Source organism: Lagopus muta, chromosome Z, assembly GCF_023343835.1.
Source record: "Lagopus muta isolate bLagMut1 chromosome Z, bLagMut1 primary, whole genome shotgun sequence".
NCBI lineage: Eukaryota > Metazoa > Chordata > Aves > Galliformes > Phasianidae > Lagopus > Lagopus muta.
Genome location: NC_064472.1, coordinates 21,072,926 through 21,095,536, shown reverse-complemented (window position 1 = coordinate 21,095,536; position 22,611 = coordinate 21,072,926). Strand labels below are relative to the sequence as shown.

General features: G+C 38.4%; 1 protein-coding gene across 1 annotated transcript in view; it reads right to left on the bottom strand.

The window, feature by feature from the left end:
- Window positions 1–2,073: 2,073 nt before the first annotated feature.
- The window catches only part of LOC125686558 (regulator of G protein signaling 7 binding protein), a 37,183-nt gene continuing 16,645 nt past the window's right edge, over window positions 2,074–22,611 (bottom strand). Inside the window, exons 3-6 of the mRNA XM_048930694.1 lie at window positions 16,105–16,235; window positions 7,638–7,785; window positions 6,632–6,702; window positions 2,074–5,545 (exon numbers count right to left, since the gene is read on the bottom strand). Coding sequence (XP_048786651.1) covers window positions 5,454–5,545; window positions 6,632–6,702; window positions 7,638–7,785; window positions 16,105–16,235 — 442 coding nt within the window. The 3' untranslated portion in view covers window positions 2,074–5,453. The remainder of the gene's footprint in view (window positions 5,546–6,631; window positions 6,703–7,637; window positions 7,786–16,104; window positions 16,236–22,611) is intronic.

The window sequence follows — 22,611 nt, the reverse complement described above, 5'->3', positions numbered from 1 at the left end:
AATAAAGTATCTATACAACAAGATCAGTAAATGCTACAACAAATAGCAAAGGCTGGAGAGAAACTGCAAAATTGATGAGAACTATGGGGAGGTTTCAGAGTGAACGAAGACTGAAATTTTAGTAGTCTTTAGTCCAGCTAGAAGAAAAAAAAGTAAAGCTTTCAGAGTAATAAAGCGTAAAAGAATGTGCATATCACTGTGCACTTTAAACAGCAGGGAAAAAAAAGGACTTAGAGTCTCTAAAAACATCATACGTAAACCCAGTTCCATCAGAGGATGTGCTGAAGTTATACAACTAATTGCATTGTGACTTATGCCAAGAGCTTTGCATGATTAATTAGCATGTATACATTTATCTCATTGATGTATGCTTCATTACAATAAATTTAATAAAAATACAGAGATATGAGCTGTCATGTAACCTGGTGTGTTAAATTCCATGTGACAATATGTGGGTAAGCTCCATTCTAGGCATGACTACTTCTTGATCTACCCATCTTTGTTTGAAAACAGTTGTTAAAAAAATAATCACACTGACCTGACACAGCAACAGGACAAGGGGGAGAGGTATTAAACTGAGACAGGGGTGGTTTAGGTTAGATATTAGGAGGAAGTTTTTCACACAGAGGGTGGTGACGCACTGGAACAGGTTGCCCAAGGAGGCTGTGGATGCCCCATCCCTGGAGGCATTCAAGGCCAGGCTGGATGTGGCTCTGGGCAGCCTGGTCTGCTGGTTGGCAACCCTGCATACAGCAGGAGAGTTGAATCTAGATGATCATTGTGGTCCTTTTCAACCCAGGCCATTCTATGATTCTATGATTATGATTCTGTGAATTTCTGTGTATCAGTGTAACAAGATTATAAAGAATTTACAGCCTATGCCTGTGTAGAAGTTGTATAAATACTATTTGCTTTCTTCCTTTCTATCTGTTGTAATGTTGAGGTGTACATAAACTTGTTGTCTACAATTTGTTCTTTTTGGCACTTATGTAGACATTCCTGAAATTATTAACAAAGTGGTATCTGATTTTTAACATGCGATGAACCAAACTAATAGGTTAATTTTAATTACAGTTCACCTACTGTAAGAGATCATTCTTTTACATCATAGTCTCAAAGCTTGCTGGGGACACAGATGAACAAGTCCAAGCAAGTCCTGGACAAGGGTTGAGAAATCCTTTATCTGTGGGACAGGGACAAGGCCAGAGGCGAAAAGAGAGATAAGCTGCAGCTTAATGGGCATGAAGCAGTCTTTTGTGTGGACTTATCTCAAGGAAGATGGCCATTCGGGAGGTGCTGCACATGACTCTGGCTCAAGCACCCAGGGATGTCCCGTAGGCAGGAGAAAAAGGAGGATAAAAGAGGAATAAAAAACCACGAGGTTTAAGTTTTCTGGCAACAGATTCCTCATGAAGAAAAAGAGGTTTCTGACATAAGAAACCTCACAACCCGCCTCTCTCCCTCCTGGACTCGCTCTGCGCTCTACCAGCATGCTGAAGAACAAAGGTGTCTGCCATCAGATTCCATGCTATGGAATTCCTGCGTGCTGACAGACTCTCCTGGACCTGCTACCTGAGTCCTGCTGCTTCCTCCCAGCCTGGCTCTGCGACTTCTTCCTGCTACCTGCTTGCTTCCCAAGGCCGGCCACACTTCTGCTCTCCCCCCTGCTGCTTCTGCCTTGGACCTTTGAAATGTTGTGCAACAGGACCGCTGCTGGATCCTGCTGGTGACTCTCCCCACTTTAAGCGATTCTTGCTTCTTTCCCATTTTTTCTATTGCCCTGTTTCCCTTCCCCATCTCCCTGATTAGGATTTATAATAAACTGGTCGGACCAACATTTGAACCGTTGTTTCTTAATCTCACGCTGGGTACACAGATATTAAAAGAACCTCCTCTCCCTCCTATAAATTGGAGCGAGACACCTACCCAAGTAGCATTTTTAATAGCCATGAGAGATCAAAATATTCTTTCATTTTCATAGCTGCAAAATCTGTTGTTTCTCTGGGAATGGAGCTATTGAGCAAATCTATCAGTTGTTAAGACTTTTAATGAAAACAAGACAGTGCAGCCATCTCTTGGACATTCTTTATTTATTACAGAAAAGCAGAATCTGGTTAATGAGAACATTGCTGTGAGGAAAATAGATTTTGAAAATAATCTTTCTATGCATTTTGATTCCATGCTTCTTAGATACACATTCATGCTCACAAGCACGCACTTTTGTGACTGCATACAGCTATTCTGATGATAAATGTATTATACTCTGAAGAATAGATTGTAACATGAAATCATAAAATACACTGCAGTTACCTTTCTCTGTGCTATTTACAGAATGCTATTGTGCTTTCAGCTCTTAGAGTATGTAAGCATGCGTTCCTTTGATGGAATTCATTTTGCGTATAGAAACACAATTTCTATGAGGGCTTTTTAGATGCGTTTCTCCTCATCAAAATTACTTGGGGTTAATTTTTCAAAAATATACAAGGACTGCTCTGTAAGTAATGCCTCCTATTTTATTCTGTTGGCCCATGATATCAGAAGCGGATGCTGGTGATATGGCAGCAGAGGTTGAACCTTCTCACCAATATCCCATTACATATTGTGGCCATGTGACAGATGGCAGCTGAGGGGCTGTCTGACAAAGCAGAGTCTGAATGTTTATGGAGACAAAACTGAATGTGGGTACAGTGAGGCAGTGGGTATTTCAGCAGTGGTAGCAGTAACATGAAGGACAAGCCACATTCCACGTACACCTGTCACACCACAAAATGAAGATCCATTTGGATCTTGGAGCAGACTGCAAACAGGGAGCTGTGTATGGAGCTGAATATTGGCTTCAAGGCATTGGAAAAAATGATGGCAATTTTGGAATATTGCAAAGTTTGTGCCAGGTGGGTTCCATAAATGCTCACACAGGAACAGAAATAACATAATGTGCAAGTTTGCCAGAACATACTGAACCAATATGAAGCTGTAGGTGATAGTTTTCTGGATTGCGTCATTGCTGGTGATGAGATACGGTGTCACCACTATGAGTCAGCAGTTCATGGAGTGGTGACACATGCATTCCCCATAGAAGAAAAAAGTTCAAGACGCAGCCTTCATTGGGCAAAGTCATGTGCACTGTCTTTTGAGATAGGAAAGGGGTGATCCCTCTGGATTTCCTGGAACCTGGACAAAACATCAACACTGACCACTGCATCACGATGCTGACCGAGCTGAAGGCTTGAACTTCCAGAGCCAAGTGAGAGAAGAAGACAATCTTTCTCCTGTGATATGATAACGCCAGGCCCCATATGAGTGTGCAGACCAGTTTGAGCATGTTGCCAGTCTTGGCTAGACTGTTCTACCACATCCTCTGTATAGTCTGGATTTAGTGCCTTCACTTCCATCTGGTTAGGCCAATGAAATATGGGCTGCATGGCAACATTTTCATGGCAACAGTGCTGTCATAGCTGTGAAATAGTGAGTCACCTTTGTTTGTACATATTTTCACTAGAATGACATGCAGGCTCTTGATAATCACAGACAAAAATACATAGCTAACAGTGGTGACTGTGTTGAAAAAGTGTCTAGTAACTGAGAATTTCTGTTCTATCAAACATTACTATTGTACTCTTTGTAGCTGTTATCGTTTCCATGGAAATAAATAGGAGGCATTACTTTTGGAGCAATCTGAAGAGCTGAAAGACTGAAAGGTGAACAGATGATTACAACTTGGAAAAAACCATCTGTCCGCTATATCTGCTTGAAAAGAAAGGTATTCTTTGAGAGAAATGTTATAAACTCAGTTACACAACTTCCTAAATCTAAATGGTATGACTGACTGGATCACTTACTCATAAAGAAAAAATCCTGCTGTCTCATCTTGGAATTAAATTAGATCTCAGGTTTTGGGCCATGCAGTTGTCTAACACTGCTAGCTGTGTGTTTTCTTCCTTTTTCGGTAAATAGCATTTCAAGAGAAAAATTTGGTAGAAAAATCAGTCAGATAAAACACATTCAGTAGGTGTCATATATAGTTCAGTGAATAGCCTTCTGTAACAAACTGCTTCCAGAAGTTGTCTTACCAACAAAAAACACAGCATATCTAACTCCAGAGGCGTTTTCTGTGACAAGGGAACATTTCCTCCTTACAGACCACAAACCCTTACACAGCAAGAAGGACTTTTGTTCCTGTTAACGTGTTGGCTCATGGTGGAGTAGCAGAGAGGCTCAAAGCCACCTTCATGTTCTATACTGTAGTTACAGATTGTCACGGGGCTTGTAGTTACTGTCTAGTGCAAGTTTAGTTCCAGTGTCTCACCTATCATCCTGAAATATCAGTACAACTCTGGCATATTCATATATATTGCTTCTACTAGCAGTCATTTTAGCACTTGTGTATTAATTGTTATTTTCTGTCTCTTTGTAAACATACATCTTGAAATGGAAAAATTACCAAAACTTTGTAGGTTTTTTTTTACAGTAAAATTACAAAAAAATCCCCATATGTTCTGGAAATATCTCTAGAAACAAGTCATTTAATTTAAATAAAAAACTTTATTAACAATGTAAAACGTTTAGTATCTTACAGTCTGAGATAATTCTGGCATGCCCTATAAGAGTTAATACTTTGTGATATGCAGATATCATACTTTAAATTCTATTGGAAATAAAATGGGTTAGTGTTGTGTTTTACATTGTTTATTCTGCTACACTTTAATAAATAATTATTTTTTCAAAAGCTTTTAGAGATACTTAAAAGTATCACTAAAATCTCTAAAGGCTTAGAAGGAAATACCTTATTTCTATGTATTGTACAGCATATAGGTTGACTGATTTCTCTGTATTTGCAAGTTCTAAATATTTTCATATATGTTTTGTGTAAATTAAGATATTTTCCTATGAAGCTTTTGAATTGAGATATAGTGGAAGACTAACTATGAACAAGAGCACAAAAAGCAACTGGAGATTTTGTGCAAATTCTGATAGTGTTTAAATATTTTAGAACTTCGATACTTTTGCTGTTAAACATTTTTCTATGCTTAAAGACTGTTAGAATATGATCAAGTATTTCAATATGATACTAATAAGAACTATGTTGTACTATGCACAAACTTTCAGCTGTAGTTCAAACAATGAAAAATTTTACAATAATCTATTAACTGTAATCCATATGTCTTTTCTCTGAGTGGTTCAAAGTAAGCACACAAAACATACTTTTAGACGTTGTATAAACACTCTTAGTTATGCTAGATCTATTCTGCAGCTAGTTCTTGCTAGTTCTTGGCCACTGTAACTTTAAGCTTCAAAACTGTTATTTTGAAAAAGGGGATAGAGCAGCTGAGAAAAAGAATAGGCCAGCATAGAAAATACACTTTATAATGAAGAGTAGTAATGTTCTTTTCAGAGGTGAAATGACAGTAGTTTAACCATTGTTTGATTTTCTTGGTGTTTCTATATTTAATGTTTTAACTTGAGACAAGACAACACAGTCCAAAGAATCTTCGCTTACGTCTTCTTACTAATGGGTAAGGGGTCAAGTTTAGGAGGCTGCTATCATCTGTTATAAAAAGAACAGACACATTTTAATATAAGCATGTATGCACACATTCTCATAAAGGAGTACGTCTATTATGTGTTCTACTGTTATCTACGAGATCAAGCAGGAGACTCTGTGTTCTAGGCACAGAGCAAATAATAAATGGAAGTTTCTAGAGGAGTCTTAATATGCTAGTTATCAGGTATCCATGAGAGTGCAATAGAAGTTGTGGCAAGAACATAAGTTCAATGATGCCACCTCAAGAAAATGACTCCTCAATTACTGTGAGATTTATGCCAAAATATTCCTGTTTTGGTGAATAATGTTAGGGTCCCACATAAAAATGAAAGATACATAATTTTGAGACTTTCATTGCAACTTGGAAAAGCTTGGTATTAACACTATATTCTAACTTAATTTAAAGATGGAAAAAATAATATTGAGTGGCTGTTGGCACACGTCAGCGAGAATTTCCATTCTAAACTCCGATACGGGAACATTCTGGCACATCAAGAATACGAGACCCTAACACTGACCCTCCATCTGGATAGCTCTCTACCTTGCATGTTGACGCCTTTTAAATTCTAGGCAAGTATTTCTTCTGCATAGGGTCAGAGTCTCATTACCACAAAGTCATGATACAGAAGCAACAAGCCTTGCAGGGGTAAAGCAAACCCCATCACTCAGCATGATCCTCAGCATGCTCTGTGCAATTTATGCCTTCATTACATTTGAAAAAGAAAGCTTCATGACATGGAGGATTAGTTGTGCTGCTACCTTTATCGCATAAGTAAAAGTCTATTATTTTATCTATAGATACATTACTATAATATAATATTATATATGTTATATATATATCTGTATTTACAAGCTTTCAGAATACTGTACTTTGAAGACTAATATTCTCAAATGAAACTTGAGAAGACCAAGTTCACATATTAAATTCTGTCTCCATTGAATCAGTAGGGAAGGGATTTCGCCTAAATTTTTGTTTCTGTTACTTCGACAGAAAAAAATAAAAAGCCACCCTAGATTTTTCAGATCTAGTAGAAGTGAAAACGTTTAATTACCTTAATTTTCCTTGCAGGAAGAAAATGTAAAACCTACCTTGATTTTTCAGTGGTAAAGGCATAGTCTCCCTGAGTTTACTTAAAAGGTTTTTCATTTCTCTCATATCTCTGTGGAAAAAAACATTGAAAAAGATGCAATAGAACAGCAGTTGAAGACTCTGAATGGAGAATAGCTCACAGTATAGCTTTATATGCAGAAATAATTCAGCACTAAACCAACCCATACATATATCAGATGGTGTGCACCCAAACAAGGGAGCCCTTTTTTCAGCTATTCTATTTTACAATTAGCATAAATACTAGTGTTAACCTTCTTGGCATCTTCAGCTTGTGCCATGAACGTGTTTTGTTTAAAAGGCAATTACACATGTAACCACCTCATGTCACTACACCTCCCTGGGCATTAAGTGAAAGTTTTAGAAATGGGGCTGTCTCACTCTTCTTAGGAGGAAAACATTAGCAGAAAATTTGCAGAAGACAGAAAGTACTGATAGCAAAATTTCATCTCAGAAAGAGATGTTGGGGATTTATGATTATTTCCTACTAAAGGGTCTCAATTTCATCTTTCAACTGCAGCTAACAGTGTAGGAGAAATCCAACCTGATGTACCAATGGACAGTTTTCCCCTCACCTCCTAAGGAATCCACATTCATAACTATGGGCAGAGCCAACTGAAGTGAACTGCATTTTGCATTTTCAACTCATGAATGCAGGATTGCAGGCCAGCAGATTTCGGGTACAAAAACAGAAGGCACATAAGATGAAACAGAGGCTCTCCCTTTAGGAGAACATGGCCTACTAGCGGCATAATTTCCCACCCTTTGGTTTTGACAGACACCCTCTGGTAATTAGCCAAATTAAGGATGTCACTTCTCTCTGCTCTTCTTTTAGGAGTTGCTCTCAGATACGTTAAATGCAACAAAAGTGTTAACAGCTATTTAATTTACTAACATCTCTTATAGTGGCAACATTGGCTGCCTAACTGTAAATGACTAAATAAACACTAGACGTTAATTTATTTAAGGATGAAATACTACACATACCTCTCAGTGTTTTCAATGTCTGTGGAAACCTGCCATAAATGCTGTTGAATATCTGTAGGTGATGATAATGTGTCTTCTAAAATCGGTACTTCGGAGCTCTCCTCCACTTTAGTATCCAGGATCTTGGGTGGGGCACAAGGCTCTTTTCCTTTAAAATAGTCAAACATGTACTCCTATTATTAATAAATGTAAGTTCAGATTATGTCATTGATGTTTTGGGATTAATCTTGCATGACAGAAATGAGGAAAATTTGTGAATAAAAGAACTACTCAGAAAAGAGTGCTGGCCACACCAATCTGCTAATCAAAGCGCTGCTATGTGGTACTTGTAACAAACTAGATCAAGAGAAATCCTACAGAGGCATATGCGGAGCTTCAGATTTGACTTATTAAGTATTACGAAGATTTCCTGTTGAACTCCAGTGACTCATATGTGATATGAAAGAAGAAAAACTGGACAAAACAGAACAAAATAAATAGGGACGTAGAATGCACATTCTGAAAGTAACTTTGAAAACTCTAACATCATTGAACACTGCAATCCATGTCTTCTAGTATTACTGCAGTATTAAGGAAAAATAAAAGATGAAAACATGCATTTTTTTAATGTGATGTGCCACCATTCTCAGTTCAATATGCAATGTATTCTGATTTTTCATGCTTACACTTGCCTAATTCATGTTCACTATATAAAAGGCAGTATTTGAACTATGTGGAGATTTCATCTGCCTGCACTTTTGTCTGGGAGAGAATGGGAGATAAGCTGGGACTGTAAAAGAGAATGCAAGAGAGTTAAGTATTGGTGGGATTTGTTGGTCTCTTTTCAAACTTGTTGTGGACACCCAGTTGGTATTCACTACCAATAGTGTCAAATACAGACCTGGTACGAAACATATGATGGAATAAATTGTTTTTTGCAAGCATCATTTAAATGAGAAGTTTCAATTTGGAGTTTGTTGCATTATTAAGAAATTAAGTATTTTCCACTTTCAGTTATTTCACAAAACAGTGTAAATAACCTCAGAAAGAAAAAACACCAAAACAAACTGTTCTAAAGCTAGAGGAAAGGACAAAGTTTAAATCAGTGCTACTGTGGATTTGATTAAGAAATGTTTTTTTTATCTCACAATGATTGCAATTTGAAAAATTTTCACATCAAGACAAATCTGAGTACTTCCTCTAGGATTTGACAAAGAGAAGGAAGAATACGAACACAGCGGTGGTTACTAAACTCATTCTTCTGAGACTAAGATTACACACCATGTTACACTTACAAGCTATGTTAGGCTTCCACATCACAAACAGAACACTTTGTAAACCTGTTTAAAAAACCCATGACATTTTTGGTTCTAAAAAAAAAACATTGGCCAAGTTCTCTAAACGATGATATTCCGGTAAATCATGCCTCTGTTGCTAAAAGAAATAACTCTTAGCTCTTTGTTTGAATGTCAAATTAGACATTATTTATACCACAGAAGATATTTAGTTAATGCTTTCATTATCCTTTAAAATCAGTAGGAAGCCATTCCCTGCTTCTACCTTTCTTGCCTCCTGTCTTGGAATCTGTGATTCCAAGAGATGGCATAACCTGACATAAGCAAATTATGACCTGTACCCTTCCTCTGCTGCCTACATTGGCATCCACTGCTAACTTCTTCTTCACTCTCTGTGAACCACTTTAACCCATCAAACGACAGAAGACTACCCCAGCCAGGACACTGACCCAAAGTGACAAAATGGTATTCCATACCATTATCATTATTTTCCCTTCCTTTTCTGTCTTATTATATTGTCTTTACGAGCTTTGCCTTTTTCCAGTTCTCTTACCCTCCCCAGGGTGGGAGCAAGTGAAAGGCTGTGTGGTGCTCAGCTGCCTGCCAGGTTAAGCCACAATAGCGTAACTTTCAAATTATTTTCAGTCATTAACTGCAGCTTATGCTGTTACTTTAAGGTAGTTCATATTGCACAATTTTTGTTGTTCATTTGTGTAAGCCTCACTATTCATCACTTTTCCCAGAAGCATGTAACACGATATGCTGCTAAGAATAATTCACTTACCACTTCTCTGTTTGCCCCAAGAGAAACAATATCACAAGATGTAATTGATGCAACAGGTTTTAATTAATTCTGCCATTATTTGGAATTGCTGCGTTGAAACTGTCCCCTGACTTCTGATGACATACTGTCAAGAACAATCCTGTCTATAGATGCATCCTTCAGGGATGGGAAAGGTGTTTCAATGGAAACAGTAGCAGTCCCAGATGAAATAACAGCAAAGATTCTTTTTCCTAACTTGAGAATAAATGTACTGAGACTGTAACGTTCTTTTTGTTAGCAAAAAGGCAAGCTCTTGCAGATTTAGCAGAGCGACTCAGACTTCTGTTCAGATGCAAAGTGCTATTTACAATACTTCTGTTGTACTGTGAACAACTCATGAAGTTTTCTTTGAATTTCAGAGCAACTACTGAATCACTTCAAAACAGTTAGGGAGGCAGCTAATAATAAAAGCTTTGCTTGAATAATATATATGACTCAGGCTTAACATTTCTCCTACATAGTACAGACCGGAGGGAAACAAAAGCTCTTTAATCTTCTCACCCTTATACCAACGTGGGAGGATGTCTTTTGTATTATTCATTCTTGAAATAGAGACATGAACCCTAAATTTTACTTTCAGTTTTGTCAGTGGAGAGACTTTCCTTAATTTTAGTTGAAGTTTGATCATGCATACAGTGTTTTCAGAGGTATCGACATATGGTGGCTGTTTACGCCATTAGACAGAGGCTCTTTTTACTGTTGATGAAATTTTAATTTAAATGATGTATTTTTTATCTCCTAGCCTCTCATTCAGCATACATTTTTACTTCTTCCATCGCCTGTAGTGTGAAATAAAATTCACTGAATTAAGTAATGCTGAAGCTGCAAACTGAATCAGGATAAAGAATAGGACAGAAAATGATCAGCTCAGCAAAGGTATATACATCGACTGATCACTGTGCTTTACATCTCTTCCTGCTGTGCTCATTACTGCTCCTGTGGTGACCTGTGTTTGCTTGGTGCTCTGTTGTGTGTTTACTCTTAATCTCCACCTGTGTCTCATATAAACTCGTATAATGCAAATCTACCTATTTGTCTATTATAGATTCCTCATAGCTAGTTATAGTTTAAACTAATAGAGCCAAGTACAACAAAAAACCCTTCAATGAGTTGAGAGTTTCTTTTTGTCATCTTTGTTGTAATCTTCTAGTACTCCTAGGTACTATTTTGAGGAAATAAGTGTGTCATAAATACATACTGGAAAATCAAGTATCTTATGAACTTTGGTGTGATACATGATACAAAGCTATCTGCAATTTGAAATAATTTTCAACAATAGTGGCAATGAGATGAATATCCTAAAAGCATAGTATATTCTGTTTGTAGTATGCAGTTCCTCTCCAGCTTTCAGAAATAGAACTTCACCAGGAGGCCACCACTCTAGTATCCGAGTGTTGGTATCCTTCCACCCTCAGCTATGTCTGTGCCAGTCAGTTACTGTGACTGGACTGTTTAATTTTCTCTGAGTCTTCTATGCAGACTTGTGGTAAGAATAAAAAATATGTACATTACAAGCATTAAAGAATTTTATATGTTATCCTGAGAAACTATTCATATATTAACACATGAAAAAGACACAGGATAAGACTTTGAGACTGCTTCATACAGGGTTGTGTGAGATTCTGGGGATGTAATGAACTCTGGACTCCTTCTTCCCATAGACATTCATAAAAGTTCTACTAAGCCTGACAGCAGGAATTACCTCTCCATGGTCGTACACTTTTATTTTAACAAGTTACAAACTACGTATCAAATTCATGTGATTCTGGACCATAAGAATAATACTGCCTTACAACTACATGAGCAGTGATTTACTTTGTTCAAACTCAGTATAAATAGCTACATTTAAACCATGCACATCCAAGATACCTTTAATTATTTTACAACATGTTTTATACTCTGGAAAACACCTCTTGTTCGTTTTCAACTTCAAAACTTCTGTCCCCTCTTACTTTTCATTTGTTGTACAGGCTAATTTCCCCAGTCAGAAAAATTAGTACCTTGCTTCAGTATTGCAAAGCTGGGTAACAACATGACTGCAGTCTGCAGCCTTGGACTTCTTAAAATGTTTTCTAAAATGTGTAATTACAGAAGTAAACAAGATAATTATATCTGTAGACAATTCTAAGAAATTTATGATTTATATGTAAACACATACAGGCATCAGACTTTGGGAATGTGTACTTCAACAGTGACATGCTATAATGATGCAGTGATTAGAGCAGTCACTTAGAGTTCCTTACAAGGAAATGAACATATTATTATAATCTATACATGAATCAATAAAGCTCATTTATTTGTTATTTTTATGCATTCAAATCAATGATACGCTTTATGAGGTATAAGTGAAAATCTAAGAGCAAGAAAAATTGCAACTGGGTATAACAACATATGTTGGAACATACTTAAGTACTGTGAGGTAATTCTGAGTTTTCTCAGCACAGGATATTAGGAGACATCAGTATTACTTTAGAAAAAGGACAATTACCATTGCATCCAGCAGCTCCCATAGACAGAAACTGTCAGTGATTTCCTCTTATATCTGACAGCTAAGCCAGGATTGTTTATTTAATCAGAAAAATAATCAATATTGGTAACATGCAATGTCAATAAGGTAGAGATACAACAAGTAAAGAAATGAGAGCAGAATTTTGTAAACACTACAGAGGCACTTAAGATAGTTGACAGTATCTTCCCATGAAACTATAATTCATGTTTTAAAAAGTATTAACAAGTGTAAGATCTGTGTTTGTCGTTGCTCCTTAAGGCTTTGTAACTCAAATGATGGAGGAAGGCAAATAAAGCAAAACAAAGACGAGAAGAGAAGCTCCAGATCCCAGTTAAGTGAACTCATCTGTTGCTTGGCAAAGTCTGAGAAAGATTCTATCCAGAAATTCTTCCACAGTGTGCTACTGATGCAGAAGACATTTCAGAATATTTCTTGGAAGAGATGGAACATGAGCAGTCATCTCTCATTTTTGCCATTTCCTCAGGAGGCAGTTTGCTATTGTCACCCTGTTCTGACAGAATGGAGGTCAAGGACCTTTAAAGCCATTATGTGAGTAATGCAGAAAGACACAGTGCTGCGCTGGAAACTAGACTTATATAACTTCCTCCAACTCAGAGTTTTCATGTGACCCTGTACGAGTTACTTACACCCGGCTTCTCAAAATAGTTACTAATAAAGTACTTTAAATTCTGTGGTTGCTCCACTCAGAGACTCTCAGTGCTCAGTTGCAACTGAAGTCACTGAGAAATTGCTCCAAACGCAAACACATCACCGCATAGCATATGCTGCAATCTCAAATTCTAAATTAGCGCTCTTTTCTTTAATCACTCCTAATTCCCCAGTTACAAAGAGAAAAATTGCCACTGCTTCACTCAAGGCAGTACTGGAGACATTCCCATCAGTGTATGGGTTTCCAGGAAAGGTCTGAGAACAGAGGAATTCTGCCTTAATGACAAAATTATGTGTAATAAGTACAATGTGTGACACTGAACACTTAGAGTAAAAAAAAGATGAAATGTCCAACATGTATTAGCTAGCCAGGAGCCTTGGGACTGCGGAACGCAGTAACAAAGTGCATGATCAGAATTTGGCAATAAGATGAAATAAAGCCACTCGGACCTGTTTCATTCTAGCAATTGCAAACTTTCTGAATGTTGAATTCTGCAGTCATGCCGTAGAATCATAGAATCTTTTGAGTTGGAAGGGACTTTCAAAGGTCATCTAGTCCAAGTCCCCAGCAATGAGCAGGAACACCTACAGCTACATCAGCTTGCTGAGAGTCCCGTCCAGCCTATGACCGTCGCCAGGGACAAGGCCATTCACCACCTCTCTGGGCAACCTGTGCCTCACCACCCTTATTGTAACAAACTTCTTCATTATGTTTAGCCTGAATCTCCTTTCCTTGAGTTTGAAAACATTTCCCCTTGTCCTATCTATCACCTGTCACAGACCCTGCTGTCCTTATAGCCTCCCTTTAGATAGTGAAAGACCTCTCTCAGATCTCCCCAGAGCCTTCTCCAGGCTGAACAGCCCCAGCTCTCTCAGCCCATCCTCGCAGGGGAGACGTTGCACCCCTTGGATCCCTTTTGTGGCTCTCCTCTATTTTCAGCTAAGGACTTTGGTGGCGTATGTACCTTACAAATAAATTTATTAGAGAGCATTTACCTCAGTTTACTTACTGCATAACACAGCTGGAAATATTTATGTTTTTTGGCCCCAGTGTGACTGCTAAGTCTCAAAAAAATAACAGACTGTCTGACTCTTCTAGCAGAGGTTGTATGACAGTAGTAAGTTAAAGTACTGTAAATATGAAACAAATCTCTCTACAGGAAGGTGAATATATATTATTCAGTACACTTTGATAATGCCTGGTCAAGAGGGTAGTTCCTATATCATTATTTATTAACTGCAGGTTCCTCTAAACAGCCTGCATGTTACCCTGCTTTAATCTTTATAGTAATATAAATGGAAAATATTATATCCAAGTAGAAAGTATTGGCTTCAAAAATTGCCTCCAGCAAGAAATCAGGTGCACAGAATAACAACAGATGTGCTTTTAAGAATTAAGTGAAGTTAGCACGTGTCAGAAGTGTTCACTGTGGTACTCCTTGTGGGCAAGAGAAACAAATGCCTGTTTTCGTATCATCACTCATTGAAAAACTGGTGAACAAATGAACAGGTGAAGAGGTAAAAAAAGCGAAATGCTATCAATAGCACGAGATATTTACGTGGTGAATTCTGCTGGGATAGTATCTGGGAAAAAAGTACTTACATGGAGACCAGACATAATCCCCAAGCTATTGAGTGGCCTGTTCAGTAAATCATCTCCATTTCTCCATTTTCCTTTCAATATGGTCAGCATGGTCATTATGCTTAAAGTAATCAGTTTCTGTTGACTGAATTGCTTATTTCCTATATGACTAAAAAATTTCATACCAGTTTGATCAGAATCATTCTGCTTAATTTAGAGAACTCTTCAAGTTAATTATTTGCAAGCTCAGAGTTCCTTGTTAGGGAAAAATGAGGAACATTCTGTTTCCTTGCCATGTAATGCATATTTTTCACAACAGGTTTACACTCCAGCGCACGCTGACTTTTTTAGCCCCTAGCCTTTAGCCCTCTTGCCCTGTCTCTGGAGGTGTTCAAGGTCAGCTTGGATGGGGCCCAGGGCAGCCTGGTCCAGTATTAAAAGTGGAAGTTGGTGGCCCTGCCTGCGGCGAGGGTTTGGATCTTGATGACCCTTGAGGTCCCATCCAACCCAAGCCATTCCACAATTCTGTGGTTCTATGATTCTATGATTTGCTCATCAGCAGCTTCTTCCAGGTGGGCCAACCAATAAGAAAAGCAAAATACATACTGAATGCAAAAACGAAAAGCAGTTGAGAATCAGGGTTTATATGGCAGAACTCTGGCAGATTTAGCCTGAAAGGCAAATGCGGCTAAAGCAGCCAGCATACTGACATCACACTGCTGGAAACACAGCACCAGTCAGCTCTGTCAGAAATCACCTTCTACAATTCCTGGGAAGTCCACTTGAGAAATGACACTTCCGAGTCATCCCAAATGCTTGAGAGTATGACAGTATTCACTCGTTAGTACAAAACGCAAGGTGAACTTCATCATCACTACAAGTCCTCGGCATGCTCTCGCACTTTCTCTGTCAGAGTTGGAGAAGCAAATCCTGTCCCTGTAGCATTCCCCGAGACACCGGAGCACTTGAATTAAACGTAAAGTAAATGGCAAGGGTAATGGCTTCATTAGACAACATCTAACATTAGGGCTAGGGGATACATCTGTCCAGGTAGTAGTTATTGGAGGCATACAGCTGACTTCTTTTTGGCTGCATTTTTCCACAGGGAACAATCTTCACTGCATCTGACCCAGAAGACAAGCTTTAACTCTGTGCTGTCTTGGATCTGCCAAGCCTTAACGATGCTCGTAAGGCACAGAGATGCCACTCTCAGAGGTCTGTTAAAATGTATTTTGCTTAGGAATATACTAGAAGTTTTCTCAGTTTACCCTTGGGAATGAAACTATTTCTGTGCTAAAATCAAAATAATGGAACACGATAAACTTACACTGCAAAAAACAACAGAAAAGTAATCTTTTGCTTGATTAAGAGTTACATTAAATGATTGGGCAGCCCATGTTGCAGGCCAAACTTCTTGATTCTTTCCCTTGTAATTACTAAGCGTGACAAGATTCACTGAATGATGATAATGAAATGGAAAAATCTAACAGGCTTCAGTGGTATAGCTTCCTTTACACTCTGGTGCTTTGTCTTTCACAAATACGCAAACTTTTCCTGACAAACTGTTCATGTGTTTAAATCAGTGCCTGTGTAATTGTGCAGTTTAATACCTTTCCGATGGAACTGCAGGGATCCTAGCAGACATATGGACTTGAGCATTTCTGTTGTGTACATTTCTAAGCAACACTGCAACTGGATATACAGCCTACAGATTTCAGGATGAATTTCACCGTCTTCTGGGCTGCAATAAAAAAGGAGAAAATTTTTGTTAGGTGCAAGACTGGAAGAACCTAAGGGGCATCAAATCCACCTCTCTACTGCTGCAAGTAAGCATACCATAATCTGCTTCATAAACTACCAAATACACGAGGAGAAAAGCAGTTTCTGCTGAACTGTGTTTAAAACTTTCTGGCAATAAGACACCATGGAAGGTGCTCCTGCCCATGGTGTGAGGGTTGGAACTAAATGATTTTAGGGTCCCTTTGAACACAAGCCACTCTGTGATTCCATGAATTCTTTAGCTCTGTAAAGCCCTGCACATAAAATATCTGAACCGGATTGTCTTTGCTAAGACTGCATGGTCCTTGTTTTCTTGATTTTTATACAAGGTACTTACTATCAAATAAGTGAGCGATTCCTTTCTTCCTCTTTTGAGGAAATATTTCCTTTTTCCTTTTGAGGGAATATTTTCTGGTAATACCTAAATACTTTTTTGCCATCCAGTTTCAGTTACCCTTGATCCTGATGTAGCCGCACAAGGAAACTGCAGAGCCATTTTCACAGTCACAGTTGAGATTACACATGCTGGATCAGGCACAAATAGAATCCTAATCAGAAACTAATCAATTGTAGTCCATTACGTTTGACAGTTTCTGCCTGAATTTCCTTTCATGCCATGTTTATAATATCAGCCAAGTACTGCTACTACTTTGTGAGGAGAATGGAAAGTTAGGGATTTGTTTCATAAAAGCTGTCTTTTAAGGTTTATCCGTACTGACAATTCTGAAAACAGAATCTGTGATCTCATTCCTCCAACTAATTGCTTTGGACACTATGAAAATAATTTACCCAGCTTCAGGATACAATTCTCAAACACAGCTGTAAAATTGGACATCAAATTTCACTTTTGTGAGCTGAGAATGCTGCATTTGTTTCTGTGAGTGCTAAAGAAGTCATCCACCCAGTTATAACATGAGAAATAGGTTTTCAACGCCCATCCCAACAGCACTTTCAAGACGGCAGTAAGCGGTAAGATGGAAGAGACAGGATTTTAGGCATTTCACCGTCAGACATCGTGGAATGATAATTGATGCTTTCACAGTAAAAAGAATGCTGGCATTCTTCACACTGATTTAATTTCCTGTGATTAAACTGGTACTTCCAAAAATGCTCCTGAACACAAGATAAAATTATACTCGCAGATTTCCTCATGGGAACTAAAGCAACTCGCTTGTTAGTTGCAGCAATGCTAGACTGGGCTCCTAAGTTAAAATAATTTGTTGACACCAATCTAGACCAGAGACTTTGAGACCTACATCAGGAAAGGTCTACCTAGACTAGCAAAATAGGTTCTTTCTGACTTCAGAAAGAGATTGTAGTTTATACTGAGATACACGATCCAGTTAAAATGTTAAGTCCAGATCTCTTGTCAGTAAATGAATCTGGAGATCTTAGCAGTCTTAGAACTTTTTTTAGGACAATCCTAACAGTTTGTGCAGATACAGTTTTACAGTAGCTCTCTTCAAATGAATACTGCATACTAAAACATGTTGACTCCCGTATTTGACATTCATGATTCTTTCTGACAAAGGAAACCATACACGGCCTAGAAATAATGCTCCATATGCCACTGATTTCAGTGACACTAAGAAAGAAAATGGTCACCTATATTCTGGGTTTGGAAAACAGAAAGAGCCAATCTAAGATGGGCCTTAAATTAACTCTATGCCTTTGGCTCAGCGGGCAGAAGAAGAGAGAATGCTTTAAGGAATATTTTATTCAAGGACTTGCCGTAACCTTCCTATAATGAGAGAGAAACCACGTGGTTTTCCTCAAGAATTACTGTCCATTCCAGTGACATCGGAAATCAAATGCGATTGGGAAGGTTTCAAGAACTGTCCAGAAAGAATTTCTGCACTTCCTCAGCCTATCAAAGAAGACTACTGATGTTTGTACACGCTAATGAAAATTGTTAAGAATCACAGTAGTGGTCAGCTCGCTGAGGAATGCTTACTCGAGCAAAAGATGCAGCCAAACCGGAAAGAAAAAAAGCAAAGAGGCTGGAAAAGACTGAGAATCAAAAAGGAATCCCATGGGCTTAGTGGAAAGGGACAAAGATGGGTCCCACTTCCTGGTCTGTTACAAGCAGAACTCATCAGAAATGTAGGAAACAATGAGCACACCTTGCAGTTACTGTGCATTGTGTTGCTTTGGGACCGTATACTTGATAAGAAACCTGCCCAGCCAAGGGGCTTTGCTTTCTTTGGATAGACTGTAATATGAGCAATTCCTTTCAGTCACATCCAATGTTCTGCATCTAATCTGATATCTGTATTTGCTGAAAAATTGAGCCATATGTGCGGTCGTGCTTTTGGCCTCTTAAGAGTTGATACAGAATGAAACTATTGAAGCAGAACAGGAAAGCAATCCCTCCCCACCGATACTTTGAAGATATATTTTCAGATGACTGCTCTAATATTTCCTCCTATTGTTAGTGACTCCAGCTCTGAAAGTACTTGGTGATCTTAAGTCCCTGAATATTCTTCCTGAAAAATTCACTACCTGACATTATTTTTTGTTCATTCAGAGTCAAGTCCTTCACTGCCTATGAAAAATATACGTCTTTGCTAGCAATGCATTCTTGTTCAAATCTCACATTATTTTCAAAGGATATGAATGTGAATATTTTCAGAGACTGCATAAACAGTAGTTCAGAATGCTAATTCTGAAACTGAAAATGATGCTTAGAAGCAGCAGCAATACAACACGCATAAATGTACGCAAAGATAAATGTACCCCCGAGATAAACTATGTAATTCTTCAAAACTGCTTTTTTAATTGCAGACTCCTTACCCATTTAGAAGGTCTGCTAAGTATATTACAATGTTTCATACTACTTTTTATCTTGCAGTAAAGCATAGTACTTTTACTGGTTTAACAAGGTGACATTTCAACAGCCTCTGCAGTTGTGTTTGCCGTTTCTTTCATTTTTAAGCAACATACATATTAAATGAATGGCACTCATTTCATCTGTAATCACTTAGCTGATGAGAAATGGGCAGCTCTCTGCATATTCAACAACCATACATTTAACAGCCCTTCTTTTCCAAGGGGCAGATGGCAAGAGCAGTTTCTACTGTAACTATACTGCTCTTATTGACCAAAGAAGATAAAACACATACAGCTCAGATTTAAGTTCAATTGGTTTGAATGTAAATCAGGGGTAACTCTTCTGAAGAACGCGGTCATTTCTGAACAACACTGGCATATTCAAGTCCAGTGGCTAGTGCTTTCTTTTGCGTTGATGCCTCCCAATAGGCATTTCCTGGAAAGAGTTGCCACAGATCTGGATGAATCTCACCTTAGAGTAGGATTCTGATGTTTGATGTAAGATGCAGTCTGAGGAGTACATGTAACTTCTTAGAATTCACCTAACCAATTATAGCCCAAACATCTAGCAAAACACTGCAAAAGCAGAGCACACAGTGTTTTCTTCCTCTGGAATAATGTGTTAACTTTTTAAACTTTAGGATATATGTTCTTGTTTTCATTTCTCCGACAACTAAGAAGAATACAATGCATATTAGATAATAAATGGCCTTCTTGTGGAGGATTTTATTCTTTTGATTTGTTCTGCAGTTTGCTTAAATGTGCACTGAACACTGTTTTCCAGTTCAGCACCATGGATTTGCTGCATTAGATTTGTATGCAATTTTTTCTCCCCATCACATGGAATTATTGGAATACAGTAATTTCCTTTGAGCTACCCTTACCGGTAATGGGGTTACAAAGCATGTGGAGTTCCACGTACTTGCCATAATCAACATCCAGATCCAAAATTTAGCTAGTCAAAATACTGCTCATTTCCCCTAATAACTGAACCCCTTGAGAGGCAAAATACAAAGAGAAGCGTGTTCAAGTGTCTGAATTTCCTGAATGCCTAAACTTATCTTTCTGAGAAGGATTTTCAACGCTAGACATGAGCACTTAAACAACTAGTAATGGACAAGAGAGGCATCGATTTGCGTGTTCCACCTGCAGGGCATTTCCTCATAATGTTCTCTGTGTGAAGTGGAACCTATGCAAAATAAAGCCACCACAAGTGTCAACAAGGACCTTTTTCCGTTCAGTGACAAAAGCACTTTCGTAAGTAGACGCAGGTCAACAAACACACTCTTCTCTCTTATCTGATGGAACCAAAACCCACCTATTTCTTCTGAAAACAAGTATTCTTTAATCACAAGATTATCACTACCCTAAGTATGGAAACTTACAAGACTTTGGCCCCTCACTGCAAGAAAGATGCTGGGGCCCTGGAGCGGGTTCAAAGAAGGGCGACAAAGCTGTGAGGGGTCTGGAGCACAGGGCTTATGAGGAGCGGCTGAAGGAGCTGGGGTTGTTCAGTCTGGAGAAGAGGAGGCTCAGGGGACACCTCATTGCTCTCTCTAACTACCTGAAGGGAGGTTGTAGTGAGCTGGGGGTTGGGCTCTTCTCTCGTGTAACTGGTGATAGGACCAGAGGGAATGGCTTCAAGCTGCGCCAGGGGAGACTCAGGCTGGATGTAAGGAAATACTGCTTCTCTGAAAGAGTGGTCAGGCACTGGAATGGGCTGCCGGAAAGGGAGGTGGTGGAGTCACCGACCCTGGAGGTGTTCAAGGAACGTTTGGATTTACCCTTATCACTGGGCATGAGATTGAGGGCTTGAGCATATGGATAAGAATACAGCATGTCTTATACCGCTATGAATTCCTGTGAATCACAAATGGTAGCCGCTTTTCTTTAAAACGTCTTCAGCCTTACTGGCAGAATTTTCAGTTGTGCACACTAAGAAACTAGCAATTACATACAAGAAGATTGGCTTGTAAATCAGCTTGACTTTATCAGTGGCTTCCTGTTTACAGATGAGCTGTAACAGTAATTGGGAGACATGTTAATAGGCATTTTGATTGTCATTTTGTTGTTGTACATTTGATATATTCTTCTGTAAACTCAAATTTCTGAATAGCATAAGCATACGAACTTGAAGCACCCCTCATTTTCAGATCCCTTCTTTTTTTTTTTTTTTTTTTTTCAAGAGCATGGAGTGCCTGTAATCAAACTGCTGGCAAAATCCTTCTCCCACTTGCAAATCAGAGGAACAGGAGTGAAACCCAAGAAAAATATTTGAAAATATTTCTAGGCCACTGCCCTCACTAACAGTCTCAAACTGGTTAATAAGTGTTCAGCTGCAGTGCTGATCATAAGCGTTCCATTCATTCCCAACCCAACTATTTTCTGCTTTGCATGGATGTAAGCCTCATTTTCAACTCTGAAAGCCACATGCTCAGACGCCAACTCACATAAAGATTTCTTTTATAATCCCTGATACATGTTTTGTGTTGTGAGCTTAAAATGGCCTTCTAAACTATCATCAATTTCACCTCAGTATCTTCTACTCCTCTATGTTCAAGTTGTGAGAAATGTTGAACAGGGGACATAATTTTTAGAATACTGGGTATAGATGAATTATTAAATAGCTATATGCCAACTGGAATTTACGTACGTAGGCAAGTCCAGACAAAACTGTACTATTCACGTTATTATGATAGCCACACCTCTGCAATCTGACAGCTCTGGTACCAACAAGCATTAAAAGTAGTTACAAAAAAAGGAAATGCTAATTTGTTTGTTTACAAACCAGTACCTTCATTTATGTGGCTCGTTAGGTTACTATTCAAATTACAAGCATCTTTTTGTAAATATAACGAAAATAGATGCATGATATTGTTATGTTTCTTTTACATTTTGACCACTGGTAAAATTGATGTTTTTCTTCCAATAAAACCCTGTCTTTCATACTTCGGTAAAGCTATTCAGCTGAATGTGCTTGTGAAGTCACTGTGAAGAAGTGGAATGTTTGCTTTCCTAAGCTGATATTAAAGTAAAACCTACAGAGGGAGCTCTCATGCCAACCGTCATATTTCCTACCGCTTGTAGGAAAGGTGAATGCGCCACTGAGCAAGCATTTTAAGGTACAAGAACACGTATTTGAAAGGTTTCTCCTCAAAGGGAGGGAAGGTAGAGAAAAAGGTGAAGAATGAAAATTCTTTCTGTTTTCAACTCCAAGGAAACATTTTATTTTTTTGTTTTCAAAAAGTTTCACAGACGATTTTGCTCTACAGCCAAAACATTTATTAGAATTGGAAAACACTTTCAGGCTTTTCTGAATTGCTGCTGATGCACAGCATTCGCAGTTCCTTTGAAATTAGTAAAATTTAAGGCTGCTAGAACCAAACAGAGCTTCTGCTCTAAATCTGAATTTAACTTAAAGCCTTTAGTCACACAGCAGAGCATGTGGCATGCTGCAGAGAAGTACCGTACTGGTAGGAATATCAACAACGTTTAAAAATGCACGTGAA